Raw genomic sequence first — 17,417 nt, 5'->3', positions numbered from 1 at the left:
GGAGATGGTAGCTGTAGTTTGTCTTCAGATGACACGACATTGACAGCAGCAAGATATGCTCCACTAGGTATTCATGCAACCTGGACTGAAACCCTGAGCTGCCCACAGATGCAACAAATCACGAGCAGCAGCCACATCCACATGAAAACAAGCGCTCCTCCACTTCTGGTAGTTTAACACAATGAATAAGAGGTAGTTTTTCAGCTGAGTTAATTTTCTTTCTGCATGTTTATGTGAGTTTTTGTAGTGTTATATCAAAATGAAAAATGAATCCCTGTTTTAATAACCAGTGGATTTTCCTCGAATTCAGCTTCTATAAATATAAAATAGAGCTGAAAAGTGCAATCAATGGCCAGCAGGGGGTTACTCTCCCCGAGTCTTGTTGTATGGAAGTGTTATGGCCCCTGGTCTTGGAAGAAGAGAGCCAGCATTCTTTCAAGCAGATTTGGGTGTGGCAACCCCCACAGATGATTGGCTGCCTGGTAACCCGTGGTTACCTCCAGACTGATTGGTCACACCTGTGTCTTTAAAAGGCTGAAGAACATTCATTCAGGGGCTGCTGCTTTGCACTGAGTGTGCAGCCTGCCCCGTCTATGAGCCTTGTTTGCAAGACCTTATCTAAACTGTGCATTAAAAAGTGCATGCCTGAGCGTGTAGTTTTATTTAAATGAACAGAAAATGACCACTCTTACATCTGCTGCTGTTGTTACTGATGAGTATGTGCTTGCCCATAAATCATCATTCATTGTCAGTGAGAAGCCACGAGTTAGCTCTGTGCAACAGCCCCACATGGCTAAAGCGTCTGGTTCGAAGGAAAACCGTCAGTGTTTTTATAGTCACAAACCTGGACTGTTTAGCCCTAAAACGGAAACGTAGTTAAATTCCCAACAGACTAAAGGTGTTGGTTTTGTGCAAGCAGTGCCCCGCAGTGAGGTCCTTGGTTGTGGTGGTAAGATGCCTGACCCTTGTTTTGAACCTTTCATTTCTGATGGCTTGGTACCACTAACAGCTAATCCCTCTGATCTGAAACCAATACGCATTTTGAGGGAGACTGGAGGCTCCCAGACTGTCATCTTCTCTGGGGTCTTACCTTTCTCAGCTGAAAGTACCTGTGGTTTTAATTCTGTTCTGCTCCCAGTTCACCGGGTTTCCGTAAAATCAGAACTCGCTACAGGGTTTTTCCCTCTTTCTGTTTGCACAGCCTTACCAGTAGATGGTGTGGCCATGTTAATGGGGAATTATATTGCTGGAGGTTTCTTGCTTCCAAATCCGGAGGTTTTAGACAATCTAAATCAGACGACCCCAGACTCTTCTGTGAACTCTGGGCTATATCCGGCCTGTATGGTTACCTGTGCATAATCAGGTAAAGATGCTGACATTTCACTCTCCGATTCTGTGCTGATGTCCTAATTTTCCAAGGAGGGTAATGTGCAAACTGAAGAAAACAATGTTCTGCCCGATCCATTCTTGAAGAACGCACCGCTTCAACTGACCAGCAAACACTTGTCCTTAGCCCAACAAGCTGACGAAACATTATGAAATTGTTTCAATTGTGTGGTAAGTGCTGATCAAGCCAGTAAAGAACAACAAGCTTTGTAGAACAGGACATCTTAATGCGTCAGTGGTCTCCTCAGGTGCGGAAAGTGCAGACTGGAGTAAAGTTAAACAGATTATTAAGCCAACCATAAATAGACATAAGGTCCTGTCTCTTGCCCATGAAAGTCTAGACATTTGGGTATCACAAAAACATACCAGCTTTTGTTAAAGCATTTCTTTTGGCCTAGTATGAAACGTGATGTTTCAAAGTTTTGTCACAGTTGTCATGTGTGCTAGATTGCTGGTAAACCAAATCTGGTGATGCCCCACTGTGTCCTATTCCTGTAGTGGATTAGCCATTTGTCCATGTCATAGTGCAGCGGTCCCCAACCTTTTTTGCGCCACGGACCGGTTTATGCCCGACAATATTTTCATGGACCGGCCTGTAAGGTGTCGCGGATAAATACAACAAAATAAAACTAGTACCGGTACCGAAAAAAAGAAGATTTATTCATATCACACGTGAAACGACCCAGGAAAACCGAGGTAACAATAAAAACGATAACAAAATAACGCTGAAAACCGATAAAAAAAACCCTGAAAACCATACATTTCACACCTGAGCCTCAACTCTGGCGGCCCGGTACCAAACGACTCACGGACCAAGGCCTGGGGGTTGGGGACCGCTGTCATAGTGGACTGTGTTGGACCACTACCTAGAACAAAGTCAGGAAATCAACATCTGCTCACCGTCATGTGTGCTGCTACACGTTTCCCTGAGGCCATTCCATTACATAAAATTACAGCAAGGTCGGTTGTTACAGCGCTAAAAAAGTTATTGTCTGTGTTTGGCCTGCTGACGGTCATACAAACTGATCAAGGTTCAAACTTCCAGTCAGAGGTGTTTAAAAAGGGTAGCTAAATCCCTGAATATTAAACATGTTGTGTCCTCTGCTTACCATCCAGAGTCCCAAGGTGCATTGGAACAATGGCATCAGACCCTAAAGGCAATGCTACGCAAGTACTGCCTAGAGGCTGAAAGGAGTGGGGATGAGGGGATGCTCGCGAAGTTGTTCAGGAGTTACTCGGTTTTAGTCCAGCTGAGCTAGTGTTTGGCCACACGCCTCGTGGGCCACTTAAAGCTATGAAAGAGGAATTTTTGATTCCTGAAGAGTTCCAAAACAAGTGTGACAAAGTATGTGCAAAGCTTTTGTGAGCGTTTGAGTCAGGCCAACGCTCTGGCTAAAAAGCATCTCGCTGTTTCACAGCAGAACACGAGGCTTTTATAGAGGTACTTATACTTGCTAATGATCAGTTAATCAACTGCATTTGATTAGCAGCACCTGGCTGATACTTGCTCTCTTAAATCCTATAGAAGCTGCGAGGATGTACTTCATTTTTTCACAGCACTGCATAGGGTTCTATGAAAACTTTCTTTTTTTACATGACCATAGAAAGGAGCTTGAAAATAACTCCTCAAATAGATTGCTGGAATAAGATGGTGAGACCTGATATTAGACTTTGGTATTTCACAGAAAAATACATGTTCTGTGTTTCCAGGCAACAGTACAGTAACACTTTACCAAGGCAAACTCTCCCTGTGTCGTCACTCACCATTGCACCACATACGACAGCGTTTTATCTCACTTTGAGATAAAACTCCAGTGTGGGTGATTTTGTGTTACAACGGCTTTTTGTAATGTTTTCGGTTGTAAACCTGGAGAAGTGCACTTCAGTAATCCCAGTGTGGGATTATTCATCCAGCTTTAAATCACCATTTCTGACTCTCTCTCATAAGTCTCTCACATGGCATTAAAAAAGCATTTCACAGTGCTCATGTTGGAGAACACATGGGACATGACCTTAATGTGCAGTAAGAAGCTTAGACAGCAGAGCTTTGCTTGAAAGCCATTGGGTTTCTCCACCGAGTAGACAGAAAGTTAAAGTAAATCTGTGCGTGGGTGTCTTTATATGGCATTTTAATCTTGGCTGAAAAGCCTCAGTGTTTCTGATTCTTTGGAGTTTGTGCTTTTCTGTTGTTTTTGTTCTTTTTCAGGGGGCAGAAAATGATAAAAATAGCACAAGGAAGTCCATTGCAATCAGCAAAAACAGACCTTGCCGGTTACTTTTCATAGACTACAGATAAGCATAGACTGCCCCCCCTCTTTTATCCTCTGGAAAAACTATTGTTATAATTTCTTTCCAAAAATGTGTCCCTACTTGCCAGATATTCAGCAGTCATCAATAGAAAGTTTTCTAAGGGCTATTTATTTAGCAGAAAACAGTGAAAATTCAAGCAAAATCCCATTCATCTCCATTGATCCTAGACCTGAAACAGTTAGTCAGAGACAGATGTTTTTTTGTTTTTTTTTCCTCCCATGTCGGAAATCAATAGACAGTCTCAAAGCTCTTGTTTACTTTCTGCTACCTCCGGGTCCAGCTCCTTTCTCACACTGTGTCATTTCCTGCTGTTCTCATTACTAGAGCTGCTCGAACAAGAAAAGCACTTTACTTTTTGTGGTGGCAATTACAGGGAAACCAGAAAATATTGACGACTCCTGAAAAGAGTCAGTTATTGTATTAGCAGAGATTTTCTGTAGGTCAAAACTTTCTCTGAGAGGATGATGATGATGATAATTAAATTCACATCAATAATATTCTCTTGCTTTAGGCAATTATGTTCATTTTGGATCAGTAGGAGGGCAGGTTTTGGTTAAATCAGTAGTATATTTGCAAGGAATTCTTCTTAACACAGCAAAAATGTCTTCACATAATAGAACTTCAGAACTACGTCTTGTAACCGTGAAGGCTTGTTTTTAAGTTAAGCTTTAATCAGTTGTGGAAATCTTTAAGGGCTGGTTTTCTGTCTGTGTGACTGCAGTTTCACAGAACTATCTTTTCTGAAATGTAATTATGTAGTTTGATACAATGGTTTTCTGCTTACTGTATAAAATGTCTGAAAACTAAAATATGTGTGCAATAATTTAGTGCTGAAAATGATGTATTTCTCCATTTTAATAGTTGAAACCCCAAGTTTTCTGTTTGTAATCTCAAACTCAATGGACCAACTAACCAACCTGCCAACTTATCAACCAACCAACCTGCCAACTTATCAACCAACCAACCAGCCAACTTATCAACCAACCTACCTGCCAACTTATCAACCAACCAACCCACCAAGCAACCAAATTAACTGTATAACCCTCTAAGCAAGCAAGCAATAACTTTTACAATGTCAGATTATTAGTTATTTTAGTATAAAAATCTATAACCCCGGTAGTAGAGCACTACTACTTCTTCTTCTTTTGATTTCCCTTCAAAACTCGAATTGAGGCTGATTAGTTTATACTCATTAAAAATGAGTATTGGTTTTGGTTTTATTTCTGGAAAGGGGTCAGTAATTTCAGCTGGCCTGTGATATTTTCATAATCACAAGGAGTAAAGTGCACATGTACTGGGCTATTTTCATCGACGAGAACAACCCATCAAGCCCCAGGCTACGTCTTTTATTTCCATTTCCAAATTCAGCGAGTAACAGCTGCAAAGCTGTAAGGCCAAAGTGAACAACATTGGACTCTATGGATATGGGATGTTTTAGAGTATTTTGAAGCAAAATAAAGTCTCCTTGTCCTTTAGGCCAGAATGAGTCTAAAGAACTCCAAGGGAACATTAATACTTGAGCTTAATATAAATTGTGAATTAGAAGGTAAATCACAGCCTTGTAGCGAAGAATATTTGGCTTTGATGTTATTTAATTTTGAGCAGAAGCCAAACAATTTTTTTTTTTTTTTTTAAATCATAATAGTAGCAGGTGGCCCGATCCAGGTACAGAGACCTCCAGGGTGTTGGTGGGTTAAATGCACATTTAGTACTCAGATGTGTTTCATCAACATAGATTTATTTTGATCTATATGAGCCTCCGGACTTTATGTTCATGATGATCCATGACACAGGTTGGAACATTGTTTGAAGTTTATCACATGTAACTCATCAGTGAGTTTCTGAGGGGTCTATGTCTGGGTAGAGTGTGCAGGACACAGGACAACCACTTGCAAGCTGGGTGTTCACAGGACTATTACCTGAGCTTTTCTCAAAATTGGTGCAATCAGACATCAGATGGGCTTTACACTAGGGAGCTGGCAGGTTAAAGTGCATGTCTAAAAATGGCTACAGTGTAGTTCAGTCACTAATTGCATTTGTTTTTAACAGTTTGTGACAATAGTGGGGCTCTACAGCACAGATGGATAAGATCTAACTGGATTTGGATGCACAACCTTTCATGGGATTTCTTTCAGTTGAGAAAAAAATAGAAACATGCAAACCGTCTTCTTCAGATGATTAATTAACAGGCTGTGTTTGAAGGCTGTGGTGACATAAACGTAAACACCAGAGCTCAGTAATTCCTCCATGGACAGATTAAGGTTGAAAATCCTCCACTGTGTGTTTTGATAAACTGCGAGAAGACACCAGTTTACCAGGCGGAGTGAAAGGACACGCTTCAGCAATACATTCCAGTCAATATTTGTGACTCACTCTGATCAAAAGCACACGCAAGTTGAACACACATGCTTACGTGTGTGTGTGTGTGTGTGTGTCGGACAGGATGCATTTTAATGTGAAATGTCACAGACTTGCAGCGCAGTTCAATTAAAAGGTTTTCTGACAACCACCAGCTTATTACTGATCATTAATTATGACCAGCAGCAAAATGCATCACGGCTCATAATCTCTGCAGCTGTAATGAGGGATGTGGATGCTGGAAATTAAGCCTGTATGTTAAAGCTATTTGTCACTTCTACCTGCTACTTTTGTAATGTGATTTAAGTCTCATATGTTGTTGTTTATCCGTTAGCTTAGACTCTGTTTCAGAGAAGACAGTAGTCATGAAAGACCAGGAGCTTCTGTGAAATTCAGGAGGGGAAAAAACAAAACAAAAAAAACACTGAAGACTTCTCATGTGGCCTTTTTTAACCTTTTGACGTTTTCTGTCTCTCTCTCTTTTTTGCATATCTTGCTCTTTGTGGTGAACGCCGCTCGCTTTCCTGTTTAAGACAACTTTTCAATTTGTCAGCATTTTACCGACATATGGCGTAATCGCCGCCAGGCTAAGTATTAACTGACTAAAAGCTTTCATCCTACACAACGATTGGGAAAGTGTGGTTTCCAGCTCTGGAGGTACTGCAGGTGGGCCATGAAGTTGTTTAAAAGGGAGAAATCAACGATTTTTAGCTCAAAATTGCCATTAAATATTAATATAAAAGAAGCAAGCAAAGCCACGGGATGCAAAAAGTATTCATTAGTCTTTCATTTCTGACTTGTTTTCAGTCTGTACATGTTTTATATCTCCTCTGTAAAAGGTTAAATGAACTAAATTAGCAGTTAAGGCTGTTGTTTTTAACAATCAAAAGGAATCAGTGAAAAACATCATCAATAGGTCTAATTAAGGGCTTAAGCTGGCTGCAGAATACTTTCTGGTACCATAAACGTACTCTCTGGAATTTGGAAATAATTATGAATGATGATGGGTGCATTTCCTCACATTAGAATAATTCTACTTCTATTTGTGTAACATGTATTTTTCTGTTAGCTGTAGGAAATGTTTAAAAAAACAAAACCCTGAACAGTTATTGCACAGAATCTTGTTCCCCACGGTTAATCTTTTGAAATGACAATTTGTGTACACACACAAGAAACATAAACTGAAATAATTAATTAAAGAGGAGTATTTTTACATGACTCAAAACATGCATCGAGTGGAGCTTAATCACTTCCTCAATCCTCTGTGGATAATCTACATGAGTGCCTCGCTCGAAAGAGAAGATACCATCACATCCTTCCCACCGCTGTCACAGATGTATAAGCAACTACAGCAGCTTAAGAAGCAGCTGTGAGACCTGATTTATATTTAGACTACTCCTCTCCTATAGATCTGACTGAGCTAACTTCAGCAGTTTCATTATCTAAACCATCGTGTTATCCTTTAGATCTTTTCCCTACTTGGCTGAATAAGGATTAACACTTCCAATGTTGAGTGTTTCCAGCACCTTGTTGAATATATGACACAAAGGATTGCACACAAAGTTGTGCAGGCAGAAAAAGGGGGTCCAACTCAGTACTAGCAAGGCGTACTTAAAAATCGGCTGCAGAGTGTATCTGTTATAATGGCACCCAGAACACATCCTCTGCTCTCAGCTGAAAAAGTGCTCTTGCTGGGCTGTGAGGGCACATCAACTGAATTAAAACGTTCTGCACTGCTTCTAGCACATACATTAATATGAGTATTTCAGAGTTTCTTACTGGGGAAAAAGAACAACATCACAAATGCTGTATACATTATTGAAAGAAACATACTATTTCTAATAAAGTTTTATTTGGATTTGCCACTTTAATATCTGTGCAACCACTCGATTTGTTTTAAAGAATATTATGTGCCTCGTACTGTATTATCTGCCTTGAGGACCTGTAAATAAAATATGGGCTTAGATCATCTGTCACTCTTTTGGGCTACATTTCTGAGAGTCTAGAAAATAGAATCTGAAAAGAGCCCCTTTTAAAAACAATGCTAGAAAAACATGTGTACAAACTACACTATGGTGCCAAAAGTATTCGCTCGTCTACCTTCACACACGATTGAACTTGAGTTCTTAATCCATAGGGTTTAATATGATGTTGGGTCACCCTTAACAGCTATGAGAGCTTCAACTCCTCTGGCAAGGCTTTCCAAACGGTTTAGAAGTGTGTTTATGGAAATTTTTGACTGTTGTTCCAGAAGCACATTTGTGAGGTCAGACACTGATGATGGACCTAGCCACTCTAATTCATCCCAAAGGTGTTTTGTGCGGTTGGGGTCAGGACTCTGTGCAGGCCAGTCAAGTTCTTCCACACCAAACTCACTCATCTATGTCAATGTGGACCTTGTTTGTGCACAATCAATGTTGGAACAGGAAAGAGGCATCCTCAAACAGTTACCACAAAGTTAGGAGCATGAAAATGTCCAAAATGTTTTGGTATGTGGAAGAATTAAGAGTTCCTTCCAATGGAACTAAGGGGCTGAGCCCAACTCCTGAATAACAACCCCACATCATATACGGAAGAAAATGTTACTTTGAACTTAAAAAATTATTCTAATTTGTTACAGCTAAATTTAGTAGTTTCACTCAGAGTATAATTTTGATTTGAGTTAAAATAAATCAAAAATATTTATTTTTCCAGAATCATAAATGTACATTGGAAAAAAAAATTAAAAAGGTTATTTCAAAGACCAGAAAACTTGATTTTTTTTTTTACATGGCAGAACATACACAAACGTTTCTCTGTACTTTTGCTACAGTTATATTATGTTCTTGGTTATGTTGTATTATTTATATTATGGCTTTTATCTGGAAAACCAACAGTTCAGCAGGGACCTGACAACACTGTCACCATCACAAAGTTTCTCTCTGAGGCACTTTTATCTGAGACCGTATCATCTGATGTCATTTTATCTGAGACCATGTCGTGTTTTTTTTTTTTTCTTAGACCTTTTAATCTGATGCCATTTAGTCAGAAGTGTTCTGAGTTTTTAAATGAAACAGGATGCTTTTTTTGTTCATGATCTGATGTCTGACGATATTTTCCTGAGCTTTGCGGATGTACACATGGGGGTCTGTAATGACTCGCTCTACAGAAAGCTGGTAACCACGCACATTATGTGCCTCAGCATCTGCTGACCCTGCTCTGTGATTTTACGTGGCCTACCTCTTTGTGGCTGAGTTGCTGTTGTTCCTAATCACTTCCTCTTAGTCGTAATGCCACTAACAGCTGACCGTAGAATATTTATTAGTGAGAAAATTCCACAACTGGACTTGCTGCACAGGAGGCATCCTATCATGGTACTACGCGGGAATTCATTGAACTCCTGAGAGCGATTTCTTTCACAAATATTTGTAGAAGCAGTCTGCCTGCCCAGGGACTTGATTTTTTATACACCTGTGGCCACGGAAGTGATTAGAACACCTGAATTCAATTATTTGGACGTGTGAGTGATTACGTTTGGCAATATAATGCATCTGGCCCTGAATACCTTTGGGCATTCAGGGCATAGAAAGTGTTGAGTTACTCTGGGTGGGGTCCACAATCACACATAATAAAACATCCCTCGATACTATCAGTATTGTTTGAGTGCCTGCATTTCTTTTAGAAACTAACAACAGACTATCCAGTGCCTGCATGAATAATACCTGAGGTTGTCTCTCTGTCCTAGTTAGTGTGTTTTTCAGTACATAATTTACCATGTCTGCACAGCCTGTCAGTGAGTTTCTGTTTCCATCTCTGAAACAAGGTCAGACAGACGTTTCACCATTATGAAATCTCCAATAAAGCCCCCCCCCCCCCCCTTTTTTTTTAGTGCTTTTCAATATAAAAATTTAACATTAGTCCTCCCTTTTCTGTTTATTTAATTATACCTTCTGCAGGAAAAACATGTTACATAATGCATGAGTATTTTCTCAGCCTGAAAGCTGCGGTGTAGTCAAGTAACTGCAAGTACATTTTTAGCACTTTCTAGATAAACTACTTCACTCCCAGGCTTTATAAAATGATCCTCTATACAGCCGTGTTGTCAGATAATTATTTTTTGGATAAGCTTTTTGCTCGGTGCTTATTCCTGTCAGAGGCCGACACTTGTCCTTTCACAGTCTACCTGTCAGTCAAAAAGTATGGTTAGTGGTTGTCTGACATCTTTGACTGTCACTTCTGCTGCTGTGGCATTTTGCAGTTGCTTCTTGTACTGAATATCCTGTTCTTACATTTATTCCAAATAAGCCACTAACAGATATAATCCTGTTTCATAATTGTAGGGAAAAAAAACATTCCCCTGAAAAATAGGCACACTGTGTTCTTATAGTTTGGTACGTCTGATACTCATTTCCATTCTGATTTTCTGCAATATGGCACTACTTCGAGAAAGGCATCAGAAAATAAAGAAAATACAGGGATTTTTATTACCGATAGGGATGCGCGACGTGCTCTCATTCCAACGGCGTCAAACGCTGCTGTTGTGTGATATGCAGCTGATTTTTCCCAAATTATGCACAGGATATTGTTTGGTGTCCGTGTCAGGATATTGGTCCTTTTTTATAGAGCCACACAGAGAGGTGGTGGTGGTGCAGAAAGTGGTGGTTTTATCTGTCTGAGCGTTTGAAGTCCTTTAATATTTTAATACTGATTTTGATTCTCTGTCTTTTTACATTAGCATGATTTTTCTAGTAGCACGTCTCCGTTGTGTGACCCTGTGTTTTGATTCATGAAGTCATTATTACCCTTTTATGTTAACTTTTAGTTTTATTGTTCAGGGTCTTGTCTAGTTGTGGATGCACTTTATTTTATTTACTGTTCTAGTTTTAGTTAAGTTTAGTTTAACTTTTAGGCGTTCTGTTTTGAGTTTGTTGCTCCTCATGTTTCCTCCTCTCTGCTATTATGTGTATTTGTTCTGTTGTGCTTATTTCTCTTTGTCTTCATATTAGCTCTCTGTGCTTCCTATTTTTACTTTGAAGGTCCTGTGTTAGTTTTGGTTTCTGATTTTCCTTACAGTCATTACCTAATGAACCGTCTGGGTATAGTCTTATATTCCTGTCAGTCTTTGTCACAGCCTTTGCTATCTTTGCTGTGTGTCTTCTCCCTGTTTAGTCATGTGTAATGCTTTGCTCCAAGTGATTTTTGAATTATTGTTTATATATTACCAAAAAACAAATCCAGGACCGTCTTGTGTCCTGCATTTATGTCCTCATTCTTAAGCTCCACATCCTGTGACACTTTAGCAATGCACATAAAAGAATGACATTTAAATCAGAGATAGAGGGGCAGTTACAAAAGTCAACAACTGGACTCATTGTTGTTTCTCAATCTGAAGCCAGTGTTGCTTTATTTAATTTGCTCATTATAACGTTAGCTAGTTAAAAATTGGAAAAGAATGAACAGCCGGATTGGTGCCACGTTTGCAGTGATGGAGGTACTCTGTTGGTCTATTGTGGTAAAGAATGAGCTGGGCATGAAGGCAAAGCGGTCCATTTGCTGTTCACTATATGTGCCTCCCCTCACCTGTGGCAAGAAGCTGTGGATAGTGACCGAAAGAATAGGATCAACAACACAAGAGGTGAAAATGAGCTTTCTCAGGATGTCTGGGCTCAGCCTTAGAGATCATGCCAGGAGCTTAGTCAACTAGTACAGCAGCTACTCTACTGGACTGAAAAGAGCCTGTTGAGGTGATTTGGGGATCTAACTAGGGCAACTCCTGGATGCCTATTAGCTGAAGTGTTTCAAGCATCTCCAACTGGGAGGATACACTGGGGCATCCGCAGAACATGCTGGGGAGATTATGTCTCTCAGCTAGCTTAGCAATACCGTGGCAACCCCTGGAAGAGCTGAATGAGGTGGAGAGGGAGTGTGGGCATTTCAGCTTTGACTGAAGACCCAGATAAATGGAAACAGGGCAGGGTTGTCCATGGTGGGCTTGGCAAGATTTTATGTAGGTCTCAAGTGTGGCAGACATGAAAACACTACTGTATTAGTACATATGTTCACAGATTCAGCTCTGCTGTTAACGCCAGAAATTCAAACTAAACCTTTCTGAAATGTAACCCTGAGCAACATAGCAGACCCACTACAAACAGCAACAAAACACTTTTGATGCATTTTCCCTGTCTGCCCTTCAATCATACGTTGGCTGTCTCAGACGTATTTATAAAATGCAGTGAAAAGATATTTGCCCTCTTCTTGATTTCTTAGTTTGTTCCATATTTGTTGCTCTAAAATGTTTTAGCTCACCAAACAAATTTCAATATTAGACAAAGTGATGATTTCATTTATTAAGGGAGGAAATCTATCCAAACTGGCCTCACAAAGCCATTTCTAAGGCTTTGGGACTGTGAACCACAGTGAGAGTCATTATCCACAAATGGAGAAAGCTTGGAACAGCGGTGAAGCTTCCCACGTGTGGCCAGCCTACCAAAATGACTCCATCAATGACTCATTCAGGAGGTCACAAAAGAACAAAAAACAACATCTTAAGAACTGCAGGCCTTACTTTTCTCAGTTAAGGTCAGAGTTCATGATTCAATAATAAAGAGACTGGGGGAAAATAAGAACTGAAAGGCTCGTTTCATACTTTCCAAAAAACATCTTGACGATCCTCAAGAGTTTTGGGGAAATACTCTGTACACTAACCAGACAAAAGCTGAACTTTTCAATTGAACTTTTCATAAAAAGAACATCACACCAACATTTAAACATAACGGTGGCAGTGTGATTGTCTGTCGCTGCTTTGCTGCTTCAGGACGACTTGCTGTAATTGATGAAACCATGAATTCTGTCCTCTACCAGATAATCCTGAAGAACAATGTTTGACCATCAGTTCATGGCCTGAAGCACAAACACACTTAGGTTATGCAGTAAGAGAAAATTCACAATAAGTCCACCCCTGAATGACTCAAAAAAATTAAACAAAATCAAGTTTCTGGAGTGGCCTAGCCAAAGTCAGGACAAAGTCAGGACAAATTCAGTTGCGATGCTTTTGCACGACCTTAAACAGGATGATTTTGGTTGAAAACACTGAAACAATTCTCCAAAGAAAAGTGGGCTAAAATTTCTCCACACTGATGTGAAAGATGCATTGGCAGTTAACAACTGATTGCAGTTTTTGCTGCCAACGGTGGCACAACCAATTAGGTTTATTTAGGTGAGTCAAAATTACTTTTTCAATCTTTCTGAATAAATAAAATCATCATTTAAAAACGCCTTTTTCTATTTACTCAGGTTATTTTTGTCTAATATTAAAAACTGCTTGATGATCTGAAAAATGTAAGTGTGACAGTTATGCAAAAATACTGGCAACCGCCCATGCTTCCCCTCAGCCTCTATCAAACACACATGTGAGGTCAAGAGCACTGAGGTTCAAACTCATCCAAGACTGTTAGTAGATGCACCTATGATATCAATTTAAAGCTCGTACGTCAACTTAATCTAAAGTTATCGCATTCAAAACCTTTTGAATCCAGGAAGGGGAAAAATAATTTCTTTTACTTGCACTGCAGATGAGTTGAATCTAATTTTACCCTCATCCTAAACGGTTACGGTTAATTCCTTTTTTATATGTCCAATTTTTCAATCACACAACAGTTATGGAGTATTTATTGTGCTAATAATGCAAAATGTGATTTTTACAAATGAAAACAATGTAAAGTCAAATCAGTTTATAATTCTAGGCTTTGTGAGCTTCAGTAATCCCCTCATTATTTGCTTGTTTCACTCTGGACTGCCACACTGACCTCAGGCAACTGTTCTCCTCTCTCGAGTGCGTCCCGCAGGTAGCGCCCCCTATCGCTGTTAGACTGCAGCTCGCTGCAGAGCAGGTCACCCAGCGTGACGCGACGCAGGCCGAACCTCTCCTCCATCCGCTCACACTGCAGAGCCTTACCTGAGCCTGGACCACCTGAGACAGAAACACAGAGAAACAAGCGGAAATAAGGCCATATCGTCGCGGTCGAGTGATCACTGAGACTAACCTCCTGTGAGAAGAGGATGACGAGGAGGAAATTGAAAGATGACAGAAGAATATAAAGGAGGGAGCTGATAGGAAATGGACGATGAGTGTTTGTGTGTGTGTGTGTCCGAAAGAAGGTACAGTTAAAGAACAAAGAGAAACAGATAAAAAACAGATAAAATAAAAAACAATCAATTAAACTACATTTATTAAGAAGGAAAATGGAAGGTAAAATTGTTTCTGCATTTTTGGTTTTTCACTTTGCTGTTAGCATCGCAATAACATTTAAGCACCATAATAAAAGAAAGATGATCTGTATGCCCTCCTCATTAAGACAGGGGTTTGTGCAGAAATAAGTTTGCAATTTGCAGAGTGATGCAGAGGTAATATAACAATTACTTTCCACAAGGAGTAAATAAGGAAAGCCCTGCATACTTTTAAAAAAGTAAAGAGTAATGTGGAGTGCTTAAAAAGGCAGAATGAACATACAAAGCATCATATTCAGAGAAAGATAAATTAAAATGGGAGTTAAACTTTTTTTTTTCAAACCAATCAGCTTTCATTAAGTAATTACATTTTAGCTGCTTTCACTTCTTAAGGTCAGAATATATAAAGGCACTTTCTGTGTTTGATGGCTTGCTGTGATGCTCGCAGGTGTTGTTGCAAGTATAATTGTATAACGTCGCCGTGAAACTGTGTGAAGCAGTCATTTATCAGCGCTAGCCTTGAGCCTAGTAATAAAACTCAGGATGCGCTTCATATTCATCATTATTCAACTCGAGTTGAATTCAAAAACAAGTGCGCTCATCACCATTTCCTTAGAGAGCACGGACAGATATGAGCGAGGTGAGGCTCGCACGGTGGGGAACGACTGAAATCAGAGAGCTCTCTAAAGAAATCAAGGAGGAAGAGCTAGGGATTCATTCAGAACATAAACACCGCCTCCGTTTATTTAGCCAGGCTCAATACGCTGCACAGACACCTCCACCAGGATGTAAAATAATGACCCAGAAATCCTTGAGAAGCTTGTTAGTGGCTCTTCTAGTTAGTTCGTCTTGCAAGTCAAACCCCTGCTGTAGCTGCGAACTGTCTGAGTTTGAAGACGGTTTCATCACTGAGAACATTTGGGAAGTGTTTTACTTTCCTTCTTACTTGTACTTCATTTTCTGTCACAGTGTGCACTCCAGCCATGTTAAACATTTCCATGCTTTGAGGGTGCAAACAGCTTGCATAAATGAAAACGTCTTCAGATATAGCCTGAGGCTGGATTATTTCCTGAGCTTTGAGAAAGAGTGATATATAGAATTATTCGTTTAAAAACAAACAAACAAACTGATGCATGATTTTAAGAAAAAATGTGACTTGTTCAACTAATTACAAATTTGATTTAAAAAAAAGCAATTTTATCAAACCTGTAGCCTCACAGGCTGCCGCCTCATCCAGACGGTGAGTATATTTAGACACAAATGATATTATCTGCATATTATCTGAGCTTTGTGAGGAAATAAGTAGCAGGGGTGGAAATCCTTAAATTAAGGTCTTTGTGAGCATGAGATGCTACATAGTGTCCTCCTAGGGTCATTCTTTTGTCTCTTCTCAGAATGAGTTTTTAAGAATGTATGGGGTGCACTGGGTGTCATATTGGGAGAAGTGACAAAGCATTTAAAAAAAAAAAAAAATCATATCTGACATGTCTCCAGTTGTTGGCTAGTTGGCCTGTATGGTCATCTTAGGCGCAGAGTTCTGGGTGCGAGCACAGCTGCTGTTTAAAGCAGCCAATCAAAATAAAGTTGGCTTAAATGGAGCTGAAACAGCTTGGTCGAGAGGATTACTTTGAACTGAATCATGCAAAGCTATGGCTTAGTCCAGCACTAAAAATGGGCAGCAGGAAATGAGTGTGATAACATAATGTAGTGTGGATTTAATAGAACACAGAAGAATCATAAAGATTCACACGTGTTTTTTTTAAAAAAAATTTTTTTTATCCGTATTAATCTAAACCTAAACAGAAACATAAAAAAAACACGAGTAAAGAGTGAATTTGCAGCTTTGTGTGCTTTGGCATGTTTGAATTCTGCTTCTGGTTTCTCTGCTAACGCTCAGTTTGGTAGAGGCTGAGATTTGAGATGCCCAAACCATCCTACCATGTGTGAACAGCACTGTCACAGCGGCGTCCGCGGTAAGAGCCAAAGTGACAGATGGAATAAATTAGAGAGAGAAAGATGGAAGCAGACAGAGATGAAAATGATAAACACAAAACAAGGCAAAGACAGATACAGCCCTGCTAAATAATGTTTCCTTAAAGCATTAATAGGTAATGTTAAGAAACTTTATCAGTTTACTTGAAAAATGGACTGGGAGTGCAGATTTTTTCCTCAAAATATTGACATGATTTATCTGTTATCTGGTGATGATTACTGAGAATGAAAAATGTTCTCATCATTTCAATCATTTGACAAATAAAACAAACACAATCCTCTGGAATTTATATTCTGTATGTGTTACATTACATTCACTACCAGTCAAAAGTTTGGACACACCTTCTCATTTAGTGGTTTTTCTTTGTTTTTACTACATTGTAGATACTGAAGACATCAAATATATGAAGGAAGATATATGGAAATATGTAGCAAAGAAAAAAAAATGACTCAAAAAATATGTATTATAGTTCCTCAAAGTAGCCACTCTTTGTTTTGTTGGAAGTGCTGCAAACCTTGGCCTTCTCTCAACGAGCTTCATGATGTTGTCACCTGAAATGGTTTCACATAACAGGTGTGACTTGTCTGGGTTTATTTGCCTTCTTCTATTTCTGGGATCATCATTTGTGTTGTGCAGTAGTCAGGTTGGTACACAGCTGACAGCCCTATTTGACAACTGTTAGAATTCATATTATGGCAAGAATCAGTTAAGTAAAGAGAAATGACATCTCCATTATTACTTTAGGAACTGGAGGTCAGTCGGTCCGGAAAATTGTCAAAACTTTAAATGTGTCCCCAATTGCAGTCACAAGAACCATCAAACGCTACGACGAAACTGACTCACAAGAGGACCGCCCCAGGAAAGGAAGACCAAGAGTCACCTCTGCTGCTGAGGATAAATTCATCCGAGTCACCATCCTCAAAAATCACAAGTTAACAGCACCTCAGATTAGAGCTCAGATAAATGCGACACAGAGTTCCAGTAGTAGACACGTGTCTACATGAACTGTTCAGAGGAGACTGCGCGAATCGGGCCTTTATGGTCAAACAGCTGCTAAGAAGCCACAGCTAAGAAAAAGCAACGAGGAGGAGAAATTTGCTTGGGCCAAAAAACCACAAAGAATGTTGTAAGGGCTATTTGACTAAGAAGGAGAGTGAGTGCTGCA

At 39.7% G+C, this 17,417-nt stretch overlaps 1 protein-coding gene across 2 annotated transcripts in view; it reads right to left on the bottom strand.

Annotated features, from left to right (window-relative positions):
* ak5 (adenylate kinase 5) overlaps positions 1-17,417 on the bottom strand; it is a 110,079-nt gene that overhangs the window by 12,888 nt on the left and 79,774 nt on the right. For both annotated transcript variants that reach the window (XM_006792327.3, XM_006792326.3), the window contains exon 11: positions 13,839-14,002. In XM_006792327.3, the coding sequence (XP_006792390.2) occupies positions 13,839-14,002 (164 nt within the window). The remainder of the gene's footprint in view (positions 1-13,838; positions 14,003-17,417) is intronic.

This window comes from Neolamprologus brichardi, chromosome 18 (assembly GCF_056152115.1).
Source record: "Neolamprologus brichardi isolate AB-2024 chromosome 18, ASM5615211v1, whole genome shotgun sequence".
Classification (NCBI taxonomy): Eukaryota; Metazoa; Chordata; class Actinopteri; order Cichliformes; family Cichlidae; genus Neolamprologus; species Neolamprologus brichardi.
The sequence above is the reverse complement of the archived record's forward strand: the minus strand, read 5'-3'. Positions and strand labels throughout refer to the sequence as shown.